The following is a 24,832-nucleotide window of genomic DNA, read 5'->3' as shown; positions in this document are numbered from 1 at the left end:
AAAAAAAAAAACAAAAACAAAAAAAACAGAAAAAAAAAAAAAAGAAAAGAGAGAAAGAGAGAAAAATAAATGAATTGCTAATTGTGGTGGAATTTTAGGCATGAAGAGAAGGGGGCTAAAACCCCTCAAGTCACTACCACAAAGCAGGATGAAGGTATTGATCGGCAGAGGAAGAGGAGATGGTTTTCCATAAGCAACTAGTGGTCCACACCATGACCACAGCACCCAGGCAGGAAGACAACCCCAGCCATGCAGAAGCACACGCCACAGATATGAGCATGCTGGGTGGGCAAGTTCGTGCTACCTAGTCGGCGGATGGAGCTCCTGCTCTCCTTGGCGAAGCTGGAATTGGACAAGGTGGTTCTCCGGGAGGTGAGGACAGGGATGCGGGTGATTGGGATGCGGTAGCTGGGCACATTAGGGAGATGCTCTACCAGGTTTTGGAGGGCAGAGGCAGAGGCCACCTGGCCAGGTAGCTGGTCCTGGACTAGGTGATTCAGCTCCATGTTCTGGCATGGTGTAGCCATGGTGCTGGGACCAGAGGGTCTCAGGCAGAGGCGTGACCCTGGGGACTGCAATTAGGAGCACAGAGTTGGGGGAGACAATAGGTGGGGGTCCTCCCACCAGCCTAACACGACCAGCCTGGTGCCTACCTGCATTTTCAGCAGTGCTACCCAAAGCCAGAAGCATCACTCTTGTCCCTGGAGTTCAACGTCTAATATGTCATCAGGTCATGTAGCTGGCCCACCCAGGAGCACCGAGGGACAGCCCAGGAAGCCCCCAACTTCTCATGCTCCCTCCACTTACCAACCACCGGCAGCATTTCCCAAAAATATTAGAATCAAAGAACCCAGAACTCACAGTGTCTCAGATTCTTAGACCCAAGAAACCCAGGATTCGAACATTCTTAGCCTCGTAGAATTTTCCAGTCCAAAGCAGCCCTGGAGGTCAATTAATTTCACTTCCAACCAGAAGCAGTAACTCTTCCTACGGCCCTGGTTCCCCAAATGGGCTGTGCATTGGAATCACCTGGGAAGGTTTGACAATTTCTGTTACCCAGGCCCATTCCCAGAGATTCTGACTTAACGGCTGGGATGAGGCCTGGCAGCAGGAATTTTTAAATCTCCCCAGGTGATTCCAATGGGCTGTCAGGTTTGAGGACCAGGGCTCAAGGCTATTGCCCCTCAAACACAAATGTGCAGACAAATCACCAGGAGATCTTGTTACCATGAGGCTGATTCAGCAGGTCTGGATCGCGGCCCAAGTTTCTCATTTCTAACCAGCTCCCGGGTTACACCAAAGCTGCTGGATCTAGGTCCATACTTTTAAGTGCAAATGGCTATGCCTCAGCATTTCCCAGAGTGTGGGTCCCAGACCACCTGCTTCCAAATCACCTGGGGAAGGGGCAGAACCCGCCCCACTGAACCAAGCCTGCACCTGTTTGCTCCTGGTCTTTTTCATCCATGTGGGGACCCAGCCCCAGGCCTGGACTCAGTAGGAATTCCTATAGATATGTGTTGAAGTTAACAGAGAACGCTTTTCAAAGACCAAGTAGGGAGCAAGCTCAGGACACCCAGGGTTAAGACACCTGGGCCCAGTCCCATTTCAACCTCTCACTGGCTGGGACACATCCTCATCCCAATATTGACTCCTCCCTCAGTGCCAGCCACAGTTTGGGGTACCTTTGACACATTGTCTCCCCTACTCTGCCCAGCAACCTGTGAGCTAGGTACTATTTATTGCCCTTTTTTCCTTGATTTGGAAGTCATCGTTCAGAGAAGTCACAGAACTGGCTCTGGGTCACACAGCAAGGAAGAGAGAGAGGAGCCAGGAGTGAAATGCAGGTCTGTGCCTTGACCTCTTGGCCAAATCCGCACACACAGAGCCTTAGTTTTCTCATCTGTAAAATGGCCTGTCTGCCTCACAGAGCGGCTGAAGACCCATGGCGTGGGGAATGTGGAGTGTAAGGCACATAACACCTGCCGGCTGGGGGTTGCGGCCTGCCTGTCCCGGCTCCAGGGTCCAGCTGTTGCTGGACTCCTTGGGACTCTTTCTCCGCCATTGCTTGAGTTCTCAGGATTGAGGGCAGGGTGGTAAATCACAGCAAAATATATGTGCTGGGTACAGCTGGGATCAGGAAAAGCTCATAAAAAGACATGGAGTCCAGGACACTCTGTTAGCAAGTTCTGGTTCCAGTTTTCACTCAGCTATGTGATGTCTGAGCCAAACCCTCACTGGGCGGTAGCCCAAGAGCTGCATCCTCATTGAGCGGAAGTGGCAGGAGAGGCTGGCAGGAGGGACTGGCTGGGAGGGGCTGGTTAGGAGGGGCCTGCAGGAGGGGCTGGCAGGGAGAGGCTGGCAGGAAGGAGTTGGCTGGGATTGGGATTTCCCCGGCCCCACTGGGAGTCCTGGGCCTCAGTGAAATTCCTTAGAGCCTTTGAGATGTATCAGTAGGCTCTGATAATGTGGCCCCAAGACACCAAGGATGGGATTTTCCTGAAGACAGGGTGGCTGAGGGGGCAATGGGGGGAAGGAGAAGGAGGGTTGCCCCTGCACGAAGGCTGCCTCCAGCCTAAAAGGACCTCAGACATTCTTGCGCAACCCATCACCACCACCACCACACCTACCTCCTGAACTGGCAGCCTCGGCCTCGGCCTCAGGCTCCTCGTTGGTCTCGGCCCAGTCCTGGGGCTCCTTTTCAGCCTCCTCTTCAGCCTCCTCCTCAGCCTCCTCCTCAGCCTCCTCCCACAGCTTCTGCAGAGAATAAAGTGGAAACAGAAACTGTGACCATCAGCCCCCAGCCCTAGTCTCAGCAGCTCCTGTTAGATCTGCCTTCAGAAGTCCACATGGGCCCAGCTCTGCTTCTTGACCTGCCCAGCCAATCAGGTCCTGCCAGCCCACCTTCTGGGCATCCCGGGAGTAGCCTACAACCTGTAGAGGGCAGTGCACCCAGGACCTACGGGTCCTAACAGCTGGGCGTGTAACCTGTGATGAGGGACACTCTCCTTGCAGCCTGGCACATGGGGGAGCAAAGCATCAACAGCACCGCCCTTCACAGCGTGCAAGCCCTTTTGGGTCCTCCTACAGGCTCAAGGGAGGCGTCTGTAGCCCCTTCGTACACAGGTGGCCACTGGGACCCAGAGTGGGGAGGCAACTTGCCCCAAGACAGGCACCCACAGGAGGACTCCAGCCGGGTTCACCCAACTCCCCACCCGTGGCCTAGGCCACTATCTGACCCCTGCCAAGAGGGGGCCTCGCAGGACCCGCCACCCTGCCCCCTCTGTCCTGCGGGCATCTTACCAGCCAAAACTCCCCCTGTAAGCAAAGTGGACAAGGTCCCCATCCCCATCCTTCCACCAATGCCAAGCCAGGCCTCAGAGGTGCCAGTGCCTGGTGCTTCTCATACCTGGTCTGAAGCGCTCTGAGGCCGGGTCCTGTCTTCTTCGCTCTGGCCCACGCCCACCTGCGACACCACACAGCTATCCAGCAGCACCCTGTGACCCGGGGTGGGGTGGGGAGGCAGGAGAAAAGAACTGGGTTAGGGGTGTTAAAGGTTCCCCCAGCCCTGCTGAGGGCCATGCTCTGTGCCAGGAGCGGAGGGTATAGAGATGCCCAAGAACCAGTCTGACCCACAGGAGCCTCCAGGGCAGTGTCCTGCTAACAAACGCCCCATCTGAGACGTGCACTCAGCAAAGCACTGTGAAGGACATGCCACAACTCTGCTAGGAAGGAGGGCTTCCTGGAGGTGGTGGCCTGTAAGCTGAGCCTCCAGGATGATGATTTTACCACAAAGAATGGCGGGGAGGAAGAGGTTGTCCAGGAAATGGGAACAGCATGTGCAAGAAATGCATGGAGGATGGTTGGAGGAGCTGTTATCTGGGGTCTCCCAGTCTCCAGGCAATCTTGGTGATGGGTACAGCATGACAAAAGTGAGGCCCAGAGAGGTGAAGTGACCTGGCAAAATCACACAGCAAATTGTCCCAAACCACACGAACCTCAAACCCAGGCCCTGGTTCTTCACATGCCATGAGATCAGAGCCACTGCAACTGCTGAAGTTTTCATGGGTGCCGGGCCCAGCCAGCAGGCATACATAAGTGATAGGGCCAGGGGTGAGGCTGCAGTGGGCAGGGAGGGCTGTGGCAAATTGGAGAACCCATGTCCGTTTGAAGGCAGCAACCCCACTCCGCTGGAAAAGGGGGCCCAGGTGGCCAGATCATTCCATTTTCAAACAGAGCCTGAAATATATTTCAGGCTCTGTTTCTAAGGTTAAGTTGTCTGATATTTAGATGCTGATAATTCAAATTAATATATCTTTATTAATATTTAGTAGCCAAAAGAACCTGACTCCAGGCTAAATTAGATGTCCGTGTGTGACCTCTGGGTTAAAATGATGACTCAGGACCAGGGACTAATGTGATTTTTGTAGTTAGGATTAGTTCCTGCTTCCTAACACCCCCTCCCCACCCCTCAGACTCCTGTCATCCAGGGACTCACAGAGGATGCTCTGGGGTGTCTGCTACCCAGGAAACCTGAATGCATCATTCTCTACCCAGAAGGCCAAGTCTCAGCCTTCCTGAACAAGGACGGTGGGACAGGAAGGTGGAGACGGGATTGTTGCCTAGTCGGTCTGGAGCCAGCCGCTTGGCAGCAGAAATCAGTCGGTAATCACATTGCCATAGCGGCTCCTGGGCTGCGTGCCAGGCACTCTGCATGAAACGTCTCCCCAGATCCTCCTCCAAATTACCCTGAGAAATCTATAAACGCGGTACACCACAGCAACAAAATCATATGATCTTCTCAATAGATGCAGAAAAAGTAATTGACAACATTCAACATCATTCCATGATCAAATCTTTCAACAAATTACGTATAGAAGAAATGGACCGCAATGCAATAAAGGCCATATATGACAAGCCCACAGCTGACGTCATACCTAATGGTGAAAAGATGAAAGCTTTTCCTTTAAGATCAAGAACAAGACAAGCATGCCCACTCTCACTAGTTCTTTATTTTTCTTTTTCTTTTCTTTTTTTTTTTTTTTTTTTTTTTTTTGAGACAGGGTCTTACTCTGTCACCAAGGCTGGAGTGCAATGGCATGATCATGGCTCACTATAGCCTCAACCTCCTGGCATGATCATGGCTCACTACAACCTCAACCTCCCAGGCTCAAGCCATCCTCCTGCTTCAGTCTCCCAAGTAGCTGGGACTACAGGCACGCTCTTGGCTATTTTTGTTTTTGTTTTGTTTAGTTTTGTTTAGTATTTTTAGTAGAGACAGAGTCTTGCTACATTGCCCAGGCTGGTCTCAAACTCCTGGGCTCAAGTGATCCTCCCACCTTGGTCTCCCAAAGTGCTAGGATTATAGGTGTGACCCACCACGCCTGGCCCACTCTCACCTCTTCTATTCAATGTAGTATAAGAGGTTCTGGCTAGAGCAATTAGGCAAGCGGAAAAACTGAAAGGCATCCAAATTGGAAGAGAAGAAATTAAATTGTTCCTCTTTGCAGATAACTTGATCTTATATATAAAAAAAAACCCTAAAGATTCCACCAAAAAACTGTTAGAACTGATAAACCAATTCAGTAAATTTGCAGGATATAAAATCAACATAGAAAATTCAGTAGCATTTCAATATACTAACAATGAACTATCTGAAAAAGAAATGAAACAACCCAATTTACAATAGCTATAAAATAAAATAAAATGCTTAGTAACAAATTTAATCAAGAAAGTGACAGAACACTATGCTGAAAACTATAAAACATCGATGAAAGAAACTCAAGAAGATGGCTGGATGTGGTGGCTCAGTCCTGTAATCTCAGCATTTTGGGAGGCTGAGATGGGAGAATTGCTTGAGCTCAGGAGTTCGAGACCAGCCTGAGCAACGTGGCAAAATCCCATCTCTATAAGATACAAAAACTAGCTGAGTGTGGTGGCATGTGCCTGTGGTCCAAGCTACTTGGAAGGCTGAGGTGGGAGGATTGCTTGAGCCTGGGAGGTGGAGGCCGCAGTGAGCTGTGATTGCACCACTGTACTCCAGCCTGGGCAACAGAGCAAGACCCTGTCTCAAAAAAAAAAACAAAAAACCCTACCCACATTGATTGAACACTACTTAAACGTAAGATCTGAAACTATAAAACCAATATATAAAATATAGGGGGAAACCCTATGATATTGGTCTAAGCAATGATTTTTAAAAATATGAACTCAAGAGCACAGGCAACGAAAGCAAAAATATACAAAATGGGATTACATCAAACTAAAAAGCTTCTGCACAGCCAAGGAAACAATCAACAGAGTGAAGAAACAATCTACAGAACGGAAGAAAATACTTGCAAACCATAAGTCAAATAAGCAGTTAATATCCAAAATATATAAGAAACTCAACTCAATTGTAAGGAAAAAAACTGATTTAAAAAATGGGCAAAGAATCTGAATAGACATTTCTCAGTGTCTCAAAAGATGACATACAAATGGCCAACAGGTATATGAAAAGATGCTTAACATCACTAATCATCAGAGAAATGCAAATCAAAACTGCAATGAAATATTAACTTCTCACCTGTTAGAATAGCAATTATCAAAAAAACAAGATAGGCTGGGTGCAGTGGCTCACACCTGTAATTCAAATACTTTGGGAGGCCTTGGTGGGTGGATCATGAGGTCAGGAGTTCGAGACCAGCCTGGCCAACATAGTGAAACCCTGTCTCTACTAAAAATACAAAAATTAGGCGGGCATGGCAGCACGCTCCTGTAATCCCAGCTACTTGGGAGGCTGAGGCAGAAGAATCGCTTGAACCCAGGAGGCAGGGGTTGCAGTGAACTGAGATTGCGCCATTGCACTCCAGCTGGGGTGACATAGTGAGACTCTGTCCCCCGCCCCTGCCCAAAAAAAGACAAGATAGCAAGTGTTGGTGAGGATGCAGTGGAAAGGGAACACTTATACACTGTTGGTGGGATTGTAAATTAACACAGCCATTATGGAAAAGAATACGGAAGTTCCTCAAAAAGTTAAAAATGGAACTACCATATGATTCAGCTGTTGGGTACAGATCCAAGGGAAATGAAAACAGTATGTTGATGAGGTGTCTGCACTCTCATCATTGCAGCATTAATTTTTTTTTTCAAGACAGAGTCTCGCTGTGTTGCCCAGGCTGGAGTGCAAAGATGCGATCTCAGCTCACTGCAACCTCAGCCTACCAGGTTCAAGTGAGTCTCCTGCCTCAGCCTCCCAAGTAGCTGAGAGTATAGGCCCATGCTACCACACCCGGCTAATTTTTGTATTTTTAGTAGAGTCAGGGTTTCACCATGTTGGCCAGGCTGGTCTCGAACTCCTGACCTCAGGTGATCCACCTGCCTCGGCCTCCCAAGTGTCTATCAACAGATGAGTGGATCAAGGAAATGTCCTATATATACACAATAGAATTCAGCCTTTAAGATGAAGGAAATTTTGTCATTTGTGAACCTTGAGGACATTATGTTCAGTGAAATAAGCTAAACACAGACACATACCATATGATCTCACTTATACGTGGAGTGTAAAAAAGTTGAACTCACAGAAGGAGAGAATAGAAGGGTAGTTACCAGGGGCTGGGGAGGGGTGAGAGGTGGGGAGATAGATGTTGGTTAAAGGGTACAAAGGTTCAGCTAGATAGGAAGCATAAATGTGAGGGATCTACTATACAGCCTGTGACTCTAGTTAATAGCAATGTATTGTATTTGTAAAAATTGCTAAGAGTAGATCTAAACTGTTCTCACCACAAAAAATGATGAACATATGAGGAAATGTGTATGTTAATTAGCTCGATTTAGCCATTCCACAATGTATACATATTTCAAAACAACAATTATACACAAAAATATATACAATTTTTGTCAATTGAAAAAATAATTAAGCTGGGCACGGTGGCTCATGCCTGTAATCCCAGCACTTTGGGAGGCCGAGGCGGGCAGATCACTTGAGGTCAGAAGTTTGAGACCAGCCTGGCCAATTTGGCAAAACCCGCCTCTACTAAAAATACAAAAATTAGCCAGGCGCAGTGGTGCATGCCTGTAATCCCAGGTACTCGGGAGGCTGAGGCAGGAGAATTGCTTGAACCCAGGAGGCAGAGATTGCAGTGAGCCAGGATCGTGCCACTCCACTACCTGGGCAACAGAGCGAGACTCTGTCTTTAAAAAAAAAAAAGAAACAAAGAAGGAAAAAATAATTAACTTTTTAAAAGAGCCTAGGAAAAAAAAAACTCAAATCTCACATAACCCTGACAGACAGGAACTGTTACTGCTCACATGCAAGCTGAGAAAACAGAGGCTCAGAGAGTTTCGATGGCCAATCCACGGTCATACCGCCAGTGCAAGGTGGGCCTGGATAAGATACTGCATCCCTGACCCCAAGGCCATGTGCTTAATGCTCTGTTTCACTGCCCGCCTCTGAGTATTTTGGAGACTGTGCCTTCTACACTAAGGAGAAGTCAGCCTTGCACAAATGGGTTGAAGACAGGTCTCCGGCTGCAAGGGGGATGATAGGATGACTTTCCTGAAATAGACACAGGGTCTGTCTCGGCTCTCTGCCTACAGCACAAAGGCTCAGAAAATGAACTGCCCACAGGCCCAGCCAGAGGCTTCCTGGGGTCCTGCTTATTCCAGTATCAGACCAGAAGCCACTGTATGGCCTTGGGCAAGTCACCCCGAAGCCCTTGGGCTGCCTCTGTCTGCTCATCTGTCAAATGGGCAGGATTTGCCTGGCCTGTGCAGCCTGACCTATTTGAGTAAGATCAGAAGGGCCAATGAGAATCTCATAGAAAGTCAAAAAAAAGACTGCCAGATGTTCCGGTGATTCTTCTGGATTCTTCATCACTAAACATTGGGAGCAGCTTTCGTTGTCTGTAATGCCAAGAATCCCAGCTCTACACTTACTGGCAGGGCCCTATCTCTGAACCTCAGTTCTCTCATCTGTGAAATGGGATGAGAGAATAATAGAATCTGCCATTCAGGCTGCCTTAGCCGTGAGTGGCATGGAAAAAAATTGTAAGTCAAATGGAAGCCATTATTATTGTTCTTGTCATTATTATTATTAATCCCAGAGGAGGCGGCGATCTGCAGGGTTATGAAATCACCCAAGTGGATTGAGGAACCTTTTGCACAAACATCCCCAGCTATCAAAACACCTAAACAGCCCAGTGGTGGCGCTGTCAGCATCACCAGGGGCTGTCCAGGGGCCGTGTACCAAAGCCACATGGCCCCTGCTTGACAGGGTGCCCAGTGCCTGCCAAGGCCCCCTCTTGTGCAGCCCAGAAGCAGCAAGCCATCAACTTCCGGAAAGTTCCCAAGTCCCAGAGATTTCCAAGCAGAGGAACAGACAGATTGGCTGAGGTGGGCTTCCTGGAGGCCCCCCCGCCTTTCCAAGTTTAAGATCCAGGGAGCAGCAGTGGCAGCCCGCTCTCAAAAGCTTACCCGTCCACTCCTCCCGCCTCGTGCCATCCCACAGGCCGTGCCCCAATGTTAAGGTCCTCACTGTCACCTTCAGCAGACTCTCCACCTGAAATCCCAGCCCCAAAAGCAGGAAGGAGGGGAGCCTTAGGGAGAGGCAGCCACCTACTTGGATCTCTCAGTCGGGGCCAGTCAGGATGCCCATGGTGCAGGGGTTCAGCTGGGGGCTGTGGCATTCATCCCAAGCCTGGGTCGGTGCATGCAAGTGGGAGCCCAGCTCCCACGCCAGTGGCAGAGGAGCCAGCAATCCTTCCTGCTTCTAATCAGATTGAGGAGATATGCAGGGAACGGCAGAAGCATCCCCAGGGAGGCCAGGTGGAACCAAAAGGCCTTGGTTGCTAGGGAAAGCTGAGCTGTTGCCTGTAGAGACCGGGTCTCTAGGCGACCATCTGCCTGTTACCAGGCCCTCACATCATCAGTAACCTGTGTCTCTGCAAAGCTGGCCAAGAGCATCCTTCCCCAGCCATTGACAGCCCAGTTTTGCTTGCCCTGGGCCTCACACCCTCTGGCCCTGGCCCTGGCCCTGTGATCACCCACTCTGTCACTCCCTTGTCCCTCCCTGGGCCTGGAGCCCAAAAGTTCCCCGAGTTCAAAACTCTGGGTAAACATTTGTATGAAGACGTTCACGCCTGCGGCATCTGCCGGTAACTCTGGATGCATGTGCATGTGTGCAAGGCTGTCGTGTGGATGTGTGCAAGTGTGTACATGTGTGCCTGTGTGCACACACACATGTATGAACATGTATGAATGTGCTGCCTGTGCTTGTGCATCTATGAAGGATGTGTGTGGGTATACGTGTGTGCATGCCTGTACATGTAAGTGTGTGCATAACTCAGCACGTATGTCTGTGTCGGTGTGCTGGTGTATATGGGTATAGTGCAGATATGCATGTGTGTGTGCCCACGTGTACTGCATTCTGAGAACGTGTGTATAGTTAGTACACATGTGCACGTGCAGGTATGTGAGCATAGTTGATCACTGGCCTTCAAAGGGTGTCTCAGATCCAGAGCAGTGGCAAATACAGGGGTTTTCCAGCCTGGGTGTTAGGTGTACAAGTTCAGCAAGGGAGCCACCTGTAGCTATGCACTCCACACAGAAGTATAGCTCCACAGAAGGCAGAGGGCAAACAAGCTGCTCTAATGAAACCAGGCAGCAGCTAAGTTCTTCACATTGCTGGGACTGCAGGGTGGCTCAGAAGGCAGAATTAGGACAAGTCAGGAAGGGACAGAAGCCATAGGGAAGCAGGCTTAGCTTTGGTGTAAGAAATAATTTCACAAGTCAGCGGGGCAGATGGATGAAATGGACAGCCTTTGAGAGGTTGTGAGCTCCCCATCACTGGAGGTAAGCAAGTAGAGGCTGTGTGGCCTCCTGTCAAGGATGGAAAGAGTCTATGTGAACTGAGTAAGGATGGACTAAAAGCAGCTGACACTGAACAGGCTTCCAGCTCTGAAATCCTGTTTAACTATTTCCTGACTGGAACGAAAAGAGGCCATTGGGGGACGAGAACATCAGTGGCCATCGATGGGGCACTTACTCCAGGCCTGGTCCTACCACTTCCATCATCACCGCTGGCCCTGATGACCCCTCTGCAGGAGCCTTTTATTATCCCCCATTTTACAGATGTGGAGGCAGAAGCTCTGAGTAGGTACACCAGTTGCCCCGGTCATTTCACTAACAGAAGTAAAGTGGCATTGGGGTTTCTAATGCCAAAGCCTGTGTTCCTAACAGTCACAGTGCTATCCTGTCTCGGGCCATGGCCAGAGGGACAGGTCAGGGAGAAAGGATGCGGGTCATGAGGTACCATGGTGGGCAGAGACACAGGGACATAATGCCAGGGGACCAAGCAAGGACAGAGTAACTTACTGTCACCTGGCCCCCCATAACAGTCTCCTCACTGTTCTCCCTGCCTCAATCTTTCTCCAACACAGCTGCCAAATCATGGCACTCTCCTGCTCATGAACCTTCAATGGCTCCCTACTGCCTTTGGGAAAACAAGTTCAAGGCTTTACAACCTGCTTTTGAGGCAGTCCTTTTCTTCTTCTTCTTCTTCTTCTTCTTCTTCTTCTTCTTCTTCTTCTTCTTCTTCTTCTTCTTCTTCTTCTTCTTCTTCTTCTTCTCCTTCTTCTTCTTCTTCTTCTTCTTCTTCTTCTTCTTCTTCTTCTTCTTCTTCTTCTTCTTCTTCTTCTTCTTTCTTTCTTTCTTTTTTTTAAGTAGAGATGGGGTTTTGCTATGTTGGCTAGGCTGGTCTCGAACTCCTGGGTTCAAGTGATCCACCCGCCTCGGCCTCCCAGAGTGCTGGGATTACAGGCGTGAGCCACCATGCCTGGTCGACCTTCCTGAAACACTAACTTGGCTTCTAGGCCCCACACCCTTCTCGTCTCTGCCCTGCTCACTGGTGCCTCCTCCTCAGTCCTTTTTGGTTCCTCATCTCCCCAACCTCTGGTCTTGTCCATGAGCCTCTCCTCTATCCACACTCGCTCCCTGGGCATCTCCTCGAGCTCCACGGCTTTCAATGCCACCTACATGCCCAGAATCCCAATGTCACATCTCCAGCCCCACCTCTCCCGCTCCTAACTCCAGGCACAGGTGTCCAACTGCCTGCTCTTCCCCATGTGTCTCCCCCTGACCAGCCATCCTTCCGCTCACCCTCCATAGTGTTTCCTGATCTCCAGTGTTTCACTTTTATTTTAACTGAACTCTTCTGTGTGTTTAATGTTGAAATATATGGATGTGGGTGGACGATCAACCATTACTGGGCAGTAGAGCAGAACCCAGGACAGCCCTAGAAGGCATCAAAGGCAACCAAGGTGGGTGGATATGGAGGGGAGGCAGCCTTGGCTTTGTGAATAATGGGAGAACTGGGAGCCCACTGCATATGTCCATGCAGACAGCTAACATTTATTTGGTGCCCACTGTGTACCAGGCACTGTTCTAGGCTCTAGGGACATGGCAGTGAAAGCAACAGATAAAAGTTCCAGCCCTCTTGGAGGCTGCATTCTAGTGTGTGTGTAGGGGGATGTGGAGTGGTGGGTAATATGATTCCCAGGTCATGATGAGCACAGCAGGGGAACCCCAGCTTCTCGCAGCCTCTTTGGTCAAAGCCCAGCCTCACACAGCACAGAACAAGAGAAAGGAGCTCCCACGAGCAGCAAAGAGTGCCCAGACCCCAGGAGCTCAGCCAACCCCAGCCCTAGGGCGGTTCCCAGACAGGTGAGCAAATGACTTACTCAGTCACCTCCTCCTCTTCCTCTTCCTCCTCCTCTTCCTCTTCCTCCTCCTCATCTTCTTTCTCCTCTTCAATCCGGGACAGCTCTCTGAGTTGGGGTTAGAGGCAGGAGGTGAGCCCACCTGAAGCTGCCCTGCTAAGTCTACCTCCTGCCCCTATCTTCTGTAGGATGTCCCATGACTCCTGAGCCCAGACCTGGACTTTCCAACCAAGTCTCAACCTGGGGAGCCCCACCTGAGCAACACTGAACTCTCTCTGGCAACAAACCCTCTCCTCTGCATGAGGGGACTGTCCCAGCCACTGTCCCGGTGGTGACCCTAGGTTAGCCTCTGATCCCCTCGGGGCCTCAGTTTCCCCATCTGAGCTATGTAAGTTATGGGTCTCAGAACCCGAGACCTCCCACTGTCACCCAGCATCTCTCGTAGGAACAAAGATTGCAACATCCCTGTGGAAGGCGACCTGGCAATCATGACCACAATTCCACATTCCCATGACCAATGACCCAGCAATTCCCCTCTGGAAATCTCCTGCAGACGTATTCACACATGTGCAAAGACATGCATACAAAAGTACCTGTTGCAGAATTGTTCATAATAACAAAATTTTGGAACCAACCTAAATGTCCATCAATAGTGAAGAGGTTTAATAAATTATGGTACAGCCATATGATGGAATACTATGCAGCAGTGAAAAATGAAGATGCTGTCTATATCCTGAATGTGGAAAGACCTCAAGGTATATTGTTGAATAAATATAGCAAGGTGCAGATAGGTACATGTGCTATGCCACCTTCTGTACAAAAACAAAAAAAGAGGGAGATGTGAGCTTGCATATACCCAGACTGTCTCTGGAGTGGCACATAAGAACCTGGGGCCGTTCTACCCATGGGAGAAGGATGGCTGTATGAAGGCAGGGGGAAGCAGGCTTGGTTCCTGCTCTGTGCCTTTTTATACCTTTGGGATAAGGTACTGCATGCTTGGCACCTTCTCTAACAATAACTAATCTTTTAGGGTCTTCACAGACTCCCCACCTGGGCATCTTCTCCACGGCTTTGTTCTCTTCTTCATAAGCTGGAACCACCTCTGTACCCTGTGAGCTGGTACTGACATCCTGGTGGGCATCCTCCCAGTGCGGTTCAACCTCCTCTAGGACGAGGTCAGGCTCCACTTGCCCTCCAGGAAGGATGCTGACTGCAGGGAATACAGGAAGAGCCATTTATGGGATGTGCAGGAGAGGGGGCTTGGGCCTCCGAGTCCCAGGGACCCCGCAGGGAGCCCTGGCTGTCGCCAGCAGTGCCTCAGTGGTTAGTCATGCAGTGGGGAAATGGCACTTTCCATTTTCAGTGGGACCAGATCAGTGTTCTGGTGACGGGTTGAAGCCTGTGCTCATTCACTCTGTCTCCATTATTTTCCCCCCTTCCCCTCTTGAGACAGAGCTTTGATTATGGTTGATCCTGTTTGTTTCTCACGGGGGACTCCTTCTTAAAGGTTTGTGCAGAGGCAGAAACAATGCTTCCAATCACAGCATCACAGGGATGCCAAAAGGCCCAGGTTCAGGGTCCACCTGGCCACATCCAGGTGCAGGTGGCCTGGATTGTCCTGGGGGATGCAGAGAGAGCTTGCCCGCTTCCTGCTCTGTAGATGCCACCCCCTGGTGACAGCACGCCCATACGCTCGGCATTTGCTTCTGAGAGTCCTTCCCTCCCTCCTGGGCCTAGAGGCTCCACCCTCCAGGGAAACTCAACTTTCTCATGGGGGTGGTCCCACCTTCAGATGGGAGTCTAATTTTCAACACTTCTTCACGTATCCTGGTCCTTGACAACGAAAACACCCTGGGCCTGTGAGCTTGGCAGATGCTCAAAGGGAGTGCAAAGCAGTCTCATCAGGAACCTAAGCCTACCCCCAGGCAGGTGTCAGGGACAAAGGACAATGCCTGGATACCAGGTGTCCCCCAAAAGCTCCAGGGATCTTGGTGGCCCTCAGCCAAACATGAATTAGTAATAGTGACTTTTTTGTTGTTGAGACAAGGTCTTGCTCTGTCGCTCAGGCTGGAGCACATTAGTGCAATTATGGCTCACTGCAGCCTCGACCTCCTGGGCTTAAGCAATCCTCCCACCTCAGCCTTCTGAGTAACTGGGACTACAGGCATGCACCACCATACCTGGGTGGTAGTAACGATGACTTTAAATGGAAGCCGGCCTCAAGTGTTATCCTGAGACTTTGGCTGTTATTGTTCATGATGTTGCATAACAACAGTAACAACAACAACAATAATAGTAACAGCAGCTGCATTTTTGAGCACTTATTATGTTCCAGGCCCTGTGCTGAGTGATTTACGTGGAATAACTCGATTAGTCCTCACATCAACATTTTGAGATTATAATTAGCATCCCCATTTTATTTTCCCTCTTTTATATTTCTCTCCCCATTTTACAGATGAGCAAACTGAGACACAGATAAATACCTTCTTTTATGGGGTGCTTCCATTGCCAGGCACAGAGCTCCCCACTTCTAGGTACAGATATTATCCCTGTTTCACAGATGAGGTGCTGCCTGCCCTCTAGGGAAGCCCCAAGCGCATCCTGAACTAGCTGTTTCCATGGTTGCTCCTGGCTCCGCTGGCCCTGCAAACGCCCCTGGAGTTTGGCCAGGGAGGCTCCTCCAGGTGTGACCCTGAATCCGGTGGTGGGACGCATTGTCCGTGTCAGTCTATGCTGCTGTCCAGCAATAGTGCAGTGTCTGTACTCTAAGTAGCCCCTTGGGATGCCAGTTCCTGCCTGGGCATAGCAGGGGACATCCAGGGAACAGAACATCTTGCCTGACAGCACATCTTGCCTGACAGCACGTGAGCTTTCACAGCAGCCCCAAAGGACAGGAACGGTACTTTCCCCCTTTTAAAGAGAGCCAGTTCAGAGAGGCTGAGTGTCTTGTCCCAGGCCACACAGGAAGGTGGAGGCAGATCCGGGTCCCCTGACCCCCATTTTCCCAGTGCACTATCCCAGGTGATAAATGTGCCCGTGAGCACTTCACTGGCATCAGCGGCCACTCCTTATGGGGTGCCGTCCTTAAGAACTGATGCTGTCCTTGCTTCCACACTTGCTTTCCTTTCCATCCATTAACCTTTTCTTTTAAGGTCCTATTTAGTGTGTGGGTGTTTTACAAGCATTTGTGCATTTGTTTTTACTTTTTCTTTTTTTTTCTTTTTTGATAAAGAGTCTCGCTGTGACACCCAGGCTCGAGTGCAATGGTGTGATCTCGGCCCACTGCAACCTCTGCCTCCTGTTCAAGCGATTCTCGTGCTCAGCTTCCCAAGTAGCTGGGATTACAGGTGTGCACCACCACACCCGGCTAATTTTTGTATTTTTAGTAGAGATGGGGTTTCAACATATTGGCCAGGCTGGTCTCGAACTCCTGACCTCAGGTGATCCACCCACTTCAGCCTCCCAAAGTGCTGGGATTACAGGCGTGAGCCACCATGCCCAGCCTCATTTCCTCTCTTCATCTCCGCAGCAGGCCTGCAAGATGTGTCCTATACTGTTCCCATTTTACAGCTAAAGATTCTGCAGCCCTGGCCGGGCGCGGTGGCTCACGCTTGTAATCCCAGCACTTTGGGAGGCCGAGGCGGGCGGATCACGAGGTCAGGAGATCGAGACCACGGTGAAACCCTGTCTCTACTAAAAATACAAAAAAATTAGCCGGGCGTGGTGGCAGGTGCCTGTAGTCCCAGCTACTTGGAGAGGCTGAGGCAGGAGAATAGCGTGAACCCGGGAGGCGGAGCTTGCAGTGAGCCAAGATTGCGCCACTGCACTCCAGCCTGGGCGACAGAGCGAGACTCCGTCTCAAAAAAAAAAAAAAAAAAAAAAAGATTCTGCAGCCCTGAGAGGAGGACGGTGCCCAAGATCACCAACCTAGAAGGGGAGGGATGGGGTATGCTGCCACACAGCCCCCAGGGCAGGCCCCCAGGAGGCGTGGTGCAGGAGCCCCTGGCCCACCCCGGAGCTCTGACCACCCCTCTCTACAGGCGTCTGATTCGTAGCTCGCCCAGCTTCTCTGTGGCCCTACCCAAGTGGTCAGGAGCTATGAGTGCTCCAGTTCCCATAGAAACTGCCACTCCACCCTGGCATGCCACCTCCTGGTCAGTGGCCTCTCTGCCCTCAGGGCCATCAAATGAGATTCTGACCTTGGCCAGTGAAAGTCAACAGCCTCAGTCGGACACAGTGGCTCACGCCTGTAATCCCAGCACTTTGGGAGGCCGAGGTGGGCAGATCATGAGGTCAAGAGATCGAGACCATCCTGGCCAACATGGTGAAACCCCTTCTCTACTAAAAATACAAAAATTAGCTGGGTGTGGTGGTGCACGCTTGTAGTCCTAGCTACTAGGGAGGCTGAGGCAGGAGAATTGCCTGAACCTGGGAGGTGGAGGTTGCAGTGAGCCGAGATCATACCACTGCACTCCAGACCGGTGACAGAGCAAGGCTCCATCTCAAAAAAAAAAAAAAAAAAAGAAAGAAAGTCAACAGCCTCATGTAGGAAGGAGCCCCTGCTTCCAGGATCAGCAGGCAGGAGCCAGGGCACATGAATTCTAGGCTAAGGCCCCCACCTGGACCCCTGGGTCTCTGTCAAAGCCTGAGCCCTAACTCCAAACCTCCATCCTTTCTGGCAGGCCTGGGTCATGATACCTCCTTCCTCTGCCTCTCCCTGGCTCAGGCTCACATCTCCTCCCACCTGGCCCCGAAGCACTAACCTCTCACTGAGTGTTTCTCAAAGCATGGTCCCAGCCTCTCCCCCGTCATCGGAATCATCTGAGAAAGCAGGTGCTTCTCAATAAAGCAGATTCTTCCATAACCATTGCTTGGTCATCAAAGAAAAAAGAAAGAAAGAAAGAAAGAAAAAAAAAACAGAACCAAATTCCCAGCTCCTGGTACTCTTGAATCAGAAAGTCTGGGGTAGGACATTCTTCATAGTTGGCCCCAGGTGCTTTGGAAGGGTCCCTGCTTTGATCGCTTTCCTTGTCTCCAGTGCTTGCTCAGCCTCAGAGTAATCTTTCTGAAGTCACTCCCCTGCTCAATCACCTTCAATGGCTCCCCATTGCCTACAGCCTAGTCTCCTAAAGTCAGGCCCCAACTTCTCTAGTTTTATCTTCTGCATTAAGGATGCTGGGCTCCAGCTTAGCTGAAGTCCCACCACTCTCCTGTATATTACACTTTATTCCCTCTACTGGGATTGCCCCACCTCATCACCATTTTGAGACCTCAGAGATCTCAAATCCAAAGGCCTGCCCAGCCAGGGTGATGATGTATACAAATGAAGGGGCAGGTGCCACCTGCCTTCAGGTGCCAGCAGCTGCCCAGACTGTCCTCACAAGCACAGTGTGGGCCCATTACAGCCAAGTCTACCCAGTTTTCAAGAGAAGCCAGATTTTTTCATGTAAAGCTACCTGATTTTTAAATGTTGGCAATCAATTCTAATTTTTAAAATCACTCCATGGCCCAGACAAAGGCACATGTGGGCCAGCTGGGAGCCAGGACCCCTGGCTCAGGACCCCTGGCTAATTCCTCCCCTCCTGCAACCCAACACCCCAAGCCCAGGGCTATTCAGTCCACCCACTTTTAAAACCTAAACCCTTCTTTTAGCTTTATCCTAAGCAATAATATCAATGCAATCACAGGTTTGATGTGCTCATTTTCGCTCTTTTAATGTTAATGAAAACATTTGTTGCTGCTCCCTGGTGTCCCCAAGCCTTGGAAAGAGAGAGTGTGGCCAGGCCTAGGGAGAACCTCTTCTGGGAGAAACTGTATCCTGTCGAGGTGCTGACTGTGCCAGGTACCACACTGGGGGCTGTGCATGCGTCCTCTCAAAGAGATGCTCAATACTGAGTCCTCCATCCGTGGGGCTTTTTAATTTATTAATTTAAAAAGTGTTTTTTAGAGACAGGGTCTCACTGTGTTGCCCACAGTGGTCTTGAACTTCCTGGCTCAAGCAATCCTCCTGCCTCAGCCTCCCAAAGTGCTGGGATTACAGGCGTGAGCCACCACGCCCAGCTATGGGGCTTTTCCACAGCCCTCTTGGGGTAAGTCCTACTGTCTAGCCTAAATCTTGCAGGATGCCCATGGCTGGCCTTCCCCGTGTTCTGGTCTGGGAGGCTCTGGGGCTGGTGCAGGTGACTCTGGCTCCCCTTGTCCTGCCTGGGAGTGTGTGGAGAGGGAGGAGTTCGCTGTTCAAATAGAGTGGGGTGTCAGTGGCCACCTCCCCCCGGAAGGTCTTCTCTTCAGGGCATCCTTCTTTCCTTCCATCCATGTGTCCATCTGAGCTCTCCTAGATTCCCTTCTCCCTTATTTCAGAGACCTCCAGCTCCCATCATCCCTGAAACAAAGGAGAAGACAGGGTGGGTGGCTAGGTGGACAGGCGGAGGGAATGAGTGAGTGAGTGAGTGAGTGGATGAGTGAATGAATGGGGAGGGTAAGGGACACATATCCCCCAGCCTCTCAGAGTCTCCCCATGACATGGGACGTGAGTGGAATGGTGTCTCCCAAAAAGATAATTCCAGGTCCTAACCCCATTACCTGTGAATGTGACCTTATTTGGAAATAGCTTCTTTGCAGGTGTGATTAAGTTAAGGATCTCAAAGTGAGATCATCCCGGATTTAGGGTGGGCCCTAAATCCAATGACTGATGTCCTTTTAAAAGAACGGAGAGGGAGGCTTGACACATACAGACACAGAGGTAAAGGCTGTGTAGAGATGGAGGCAGGCACTGGAGGACAGCCAGAAGCCAAGTTTCACCAAGGACCGCAAGTGGCCACCAGCAGCAAGGAGAGCGGCACGGGTGTGTCTCGCTCAGAGCCCCAGGAGGAGCCGACCCTGCCAAAGCCTTGACCCTGGACTTCTGGCTCCTGAACTGTGGGAGAATCAGTGTCTGTTGTTCTAAGCTGCCCAGTGTGTGCACCTCTGTTATGGCAGCCCTAGAAAATGAAACCAAGCCAGCTCTTTGCCCTGTCCCCATGAGCCTGCCCCCATGGCCACCCAGCATCCACCCATAACCCATATGCTCCAGGCATTGCAGGGAGGCCCTGGCCACAGCTGGCAGGGAATCCTGCCTCCTTCCAGAGGGTTCTGGTGCTCCATCCTCAGATGCAGACCCTCTGAAGGCTCTCTGCCCCAAGGAAACGTTTTTAGTTCCTTCAAGCAGTGGCTGCCAGGCCAGGTGGACTCGATTTGCTGTGTGACCGTGGGCAGGTGCTTTTGGTTCTCTGAGCTCTGCCCACTACCTGCCCCAATAGCCATGAGGGTCTCTGCTCTGCTGCCCCAGGTTGGCCACGAGCTTCCATGAGAGACTGCATATGTCCTGCTCTGAGACAGGCCAGCTCTCTTCCTCCTCATCCATGATTACCATCAACCCTAAAGCCCCCCACACCTCTCCATCAGACCTGAGCCCACAGTCCACTGGCCTGTGTGTGCTCCAGGCCACGGCGGCCACCCCCAGCTTCAGGGCACTCATGGAGACCACCATCGGCCTAGCGGGGCTGGGGCTGGACACAGCCTTGCAGACACAGGGCAGAGCTCAGAGCCCTGGGACACCCTGAGGCCTGTGGTTGGAGGGCTTGTGTTCAGGATGGAACAGGGGATGCCACCACCCACAGCCCCTGAACTCTGCTCACAACTAGAACCCATCACAGGCCTGGGACATAGTAGGCTGTCCTTAACTATGTATTGAATGAATGAATGAATGAATGAATGAATGAATGAATGCCTGTCCACCACATGCCTCTCTGGAGGCCATGAAGTGAAGAAAGAACAGATCCTGCCTCCAGCCCCTTCCTGGTCTCAGTCCTCTGTCCCCGATTCCTGGCTCAGGGCTGCGATAAAGGGCATCATATGCCTCCCCAACCCAGCTGCAGGTGACAGGGACCCCCTCCAGCTCAAGGGAGCTGGAGGCTGTGGGGCCTGGTTCTCCCAGTGAGACCCCACCCCTCTCCCTTCAGCTTGGCCAAACCCATTTGCCCAGCTGCCAGGGGATGGGGGAAGCTCTCTGGGCATTACCAGCAGGAAGGAGAGCTCATCTGACTTAGCCCCGGGACTGTTTTCTCTGGACAGAAGCTGGACGCCAGGCTCCGGGGGCCTCCAGCCACCATCTGGCTCTGGGCCAGGCTCTGGCTACCTCACTGAACAGAGGTAGGGCCTGCAGAGCATGGGGCTCTCTCAGCTCTAGCCCAGGAGACCCTAACTGCCCCCTGTGTGAGTCCAGGTCTGGCCAGGGACAGCCCCCCTGCCCACATACAGTCAGACCCAAGGACACCAAGGAACCCTTCCTGATATGCACATGGGGACCCAGTAATGTGTCACTTACTGGTCTGCACATCACATATCCCAGGGGAGTCAGGCTCCTGCATGGAGAGAGAAAAAAGGGAAAATCCTGCCATGGCCTCTTCACCAGCCTCCCCGTTTCAGCCACCCCTTCCAGCACGTGATTTTGACCCACCTCTCCAGGCCTTAGTTGTCCCATGGGGTGGAGAAGAGAGTCCCTGCTGTGCCCAGGGCCAATGAAGGATTTGAGGTGCGGGGAGGGGGCTTTGAGAGCTCGAGCCTTGGCTCAAGTGAAGCAAGGTGGGGGCGACCCCAGACAGCCACAGTGGTGGCACCTGCTCAGAGTTGCCAGGCTGAGCTCTTGAGTGACACAAAGGCCCAGGACCTGGCCAGGCCTTCCTCTCTCTGGGGCCTAGACAGCTTTGTTTACAGAACTCTTTACCTCCATTCTCACAGCCCTGGGTATGAGAATGCAGGTAAAGGGTTCTGTAAACAACTGACCATTGGTCAGCTGGAACAACTGCGGTTCTGAGAGGGCCAGAGCCGAGGCCACACAGCCGGGAGAGAGATTAGGCCTCCCACCTCCCAGTTCCAGGTGCTTCTATAAAGATGTCCAATTGCACCCAAGAAAAAACGGCCAGGTTCCTGGTTCTTGAGGAAGGAGAAGAAGGGGTGACAGAGTGCATGAGTGCTCCCCCTGGCCACTCATGTTGGAGCCCTAGGCTATCAGGAATGCACATAGGGCTGCCGGCTCCTGTGAGCCTTACTTCTTCCCAGATTCTAGGTATCTCTCGTCTCTGGACCTTTGCACATACTTGGAGGCCACCTCCACTGGGAAGTCTTTCTTGATGCTCCCAGGAGCCTCCACTTCTGTGCCCCATGTCCTCTCTGCTCCCCCATGGAAGCACCTCCCCCAGTGACTGTGAACTCCTGGCAGGCAGGGCTGGGCCAGCATGTCTCAGCCCTGTGGCCACCGTGCCTCAGAGAGTGGGTGGAATGAACGTGGGCCATGCAGACAGGAAGGCTGGGGGAGCTGGGCTTCTGCCACAGGGTCCCTTCTTCCTACTGTGCCTTCACACCCCAGGGACACAGGCCAACCATCCTCCTCCTTACCCAAGTTCCCAAGACCCCTCCCACCACCACCAGTGCCACCACTCCATGCGCCCAGCACTGACCTGTTCCCCTATTTTCCCATGTAGCACTGGCTGCGGCAAGGCCATCTCCAGCCTGTGCAAGACCCACGCCACCAGCCTGCGGGTGGGAGAGAGTGTGCTGTGTCCAGGTGGGAAGGGTCACGGGTAAACTGAGGCTGGAGTCAGCTCGTTCCCAAGGCAGAAAACAAGCCTGCCAAAAGGCAGAGCCTGCCAGGAGCCAGAGCCCAGGTCTCCAGCCCTGAAGACCATTTTCCTCCCTCTCCACCCTCCCTCGGTGCTCTGGCTACTGTTCAGGCCCCAGCAGGTAGCTCAGGCTCCCCCCACCCTCCCACCCATCCCCGGAAGGGAGTGCATTTTGGGCATCTCACACATGGAATGTGGCAATACCTGTCCCGATTTCCTTCCCTCCTTCCCTTCTTTTTTCTCCCATCTTTCTTTCTTGACTTGGTGGCCCAGGCTGGTGTGATCATATCTTACTCCTGTCTCAGCCTCCTGAGTAGCTGGGACTACAGGCACATGCCATCATGCCCAGCTTTTTTTTTTTTTTTTTTTTTAAATTTTTGTAGAGATGGAGTCTTTCTATATTGCCCAGGCTGGTCTCAAACTCCTGCTGCCACGGCTTCCCAAAGTACTGAGATTACAGGCATGAGCCACTGCACCCAGCCTGTATCCCATTTTAAATATATGTATCCTCTGGCCCAGGAACTCCATTTCCACTGATTTATCCTCCAGATTTACTTGTGTGTGAACCCAATTGCATGCAGGGCTATTGATTGTGGCAAAAGAGTGAAAACAAATGTAAATGTCCACTGAATGGTTAAATTAAAACTGGTGCATCCATTTAATGCAGCTGTTAAAGAAAGAATGCAGTAAGCCCTGTGTGGATAAAACCACCTCTAAGACATGTTTTTCAGGTTAAGAAAAAAAAAAAAAGAAGCAGGCCAGGCGGGGTGGCTCATGCCTATAATCCCAGCACTTTAAGAGGCCAAGGTGGTCAGACTGTTCGAGGTCAGGAGTTCGAGACCAGCGTGGCCAACATGGTGAAACCCCGTCTCTACTAAAAATACAAAAGCTAGCCGGGCACCTATAATCCCAGCTATTCAGGAGGCTGAGGCAGGAGAATCGCTTAAACCTGGGAGGCAGAGGTTGCAGTGAGCCGAGATTGCACCACTGCATTCCAGCCTAGGAGACAGAGACTCAGTCTCAAAACAAACAAACAAACAAACAAACAAACAAACCAAAAAGCAAAGTGCAGAAGAGTATGTATAGTTTGCTCCTGTCAGGTGTGTGTTGAAGAAAAAAAAAGTACCCAAAGCCTGAAAGCTTGGACGTGCATAGAAAATGTGGGAAAGGGCACGAAGCTGATGTGGCTGCCTTGGGAAGGAGGCTGCACACATCCAGTTGAATTTTCTTCCAGGTTTCCAGGAGGTTGGGTGTTAGGCAGGGACAAGGTACTCATCCTGCTCCCTGGTGGGAGGCGCCGCATTGAGGGTGGCTCACCTGGCAGGGTCCCTGGGTGGTGGCAGGGAGGAGGTCTGGGCCTGGGAGCCGGGCTGGGGCTCTGGAGCTGGTGCCTCCTTGGGTTCCTCCTTGGGCTGCAGGGGGACGGTTGTGGGCAGGGAGGGGGTCTCCCGGGCCTGCAGCTTGGGCCCCATTTCCTGGGGGCGTCCTGGAGGCGCTAAGCAGCGGGGAAAGCAGGAGCTAGAGATGCCATCCCTTGAGGGCTTCCTCCAACCCCTCAAGGGCACGGGGCCAGATTCGAGGCACTAACAAGACTGAATGGGGAGCCCTTTGGGATCATCTCACCCATCCCTATCCTCAAACAGACCATATAGACAAGGGAACTGAGACCCAGGGAGGGGAAGAGACTTACCCAAGACCCACAAGTCTGTTCCAGGACTCTGGCTTCCCAGCCTGGACTGGGGAGGGGATTCTGGTGTCCCCCCCAACAGCCTGCTCCTGGCAAGCCCTGAACCCCGTCCTAGTCTGGGTGGGGGCTGAGGGCCTCTGGGGGATCCTCCAGGGCCCAGTTGACCCCTGAGCCCAGCCTGTGACCATCCCAGGCAGCCCCCTCCTGAGCTCCCCTCCCTGTACCTGGGTCTGAGGCAGCACCTGTAGCAACTTCAGGCTCATCTCTCCAGACCTGGGTGACAAACAGGGTGCAAGGTCATGGGCCATAGCAAGCTCTGTGCGCTTCCCCAACCCCCACTACCAGCTGTGCCCTGGCCCAAGGCGGGTGAGCCAGGGATGGGGGTAAGGGGGTATCTCTCCTCCTGAATCCCGGCCCCCTCTTGCAGTCACTCCTCCCCATAGAGGACTCTCCAAGGGGGGGCATTGCCCCCTCCTGAGTTCCAGGGGTGGTAGGGACAGCCTGCTGGAGGAGGCAGTCCCTCCTGGGGCCCCAGAAGCCCTCCCATATACTCAACTCACTGCCTCTCCCTTCCTTGGCTCACCTCAGAGGATTTGGGGGGCTGAGGAAGCACTCTCTCCAGATTCTGCTCCAGCCACAGAAGCAGCCGCAGCCCGGGCCTGCATAGGGGCCAGTGATCAGCAGAGCGCCCTGAAGGAACGGGCCAGTGCACTACCTAACAGCCCACCTCGGGGCCAGGCCTCCACCAGCCCTTCCGTACCCTCCACCACTGCTCTGCATAGTGGGGGCCTTGT

The 24,832-nt window shown here is 51.9% G+C and overlaps 1 protein-coding gene across 2 annotated transcripts in view; it reads right to left on the bottom strand.

Annotated features, from left to right (window-relative positions):
• Positions 1-24,832, bottom strand: part of CNGB1 (cyclic nucleotide gated channel subunit beta 1) — an 89,432-nt gene that overhangs the window by 54,698 nt on the left and 9,902 nt on the right. The window contains exons 8-16 of one of the 2 annotated variants that reach the window (XM_055298028.2): positions 24,622-24,697; positions 24,263-24,311; positions 23,669-23,846; positions 22,190-22,265; positions 21,058-21,094; positions 13,743-13,902; positions 12,714-12,800; positions 3,407-3,494; positions 2,628-2,754 (exon numbers count right to left, since the gene is read on the bottom strand). In XM_055298028.2, coding sequence (XP_055154003.1) covers positions 2,628-2,754; positions 3,407-3,494; positions 12,714-12,800; positions 13,743-13,902; positions 21,058-21,094; positions 22,190-22,265; positions 23,669-23,846; positions 24,263-24,311; positions 24,622-24,697 — 878 coding nt within the window. Of the gene's footprint in view, positions 1-2,627; positions 2,755-3,406; positions 3,495-12,713; positions 12,801-13,742; positions 13,903-18,380; positions 19,075-21,057; positions 21,095-22,189; positions 22,266-23,668; positions 23,847-24,262; positions 24,312-24,621; positions 24,698-24,832 lie in introns of those variants that run through there. The other variant, XM_055298030.1, reaches the window with a different exon arrangement.

The sequence above is a fragment of the Symphalangus syndactylus genome, chromosome 11, assembly GCF_028878055.3.
Source record: "Symphalangus syndactylus isolate Jambi chromosome 11, NHGRI_mSymSyn1-v2.1_pri, whole genome shotgun sequence".
Lineage (NCBI taxonomy): Eukaryota > Metazoa > Chordata > Mammalia > Primates > Hylobatidae > Symphalangus > Symphalangus syndactylus.
This window is presented reverse-complemented; position numbering and strand designations above follow the sequence as displayed.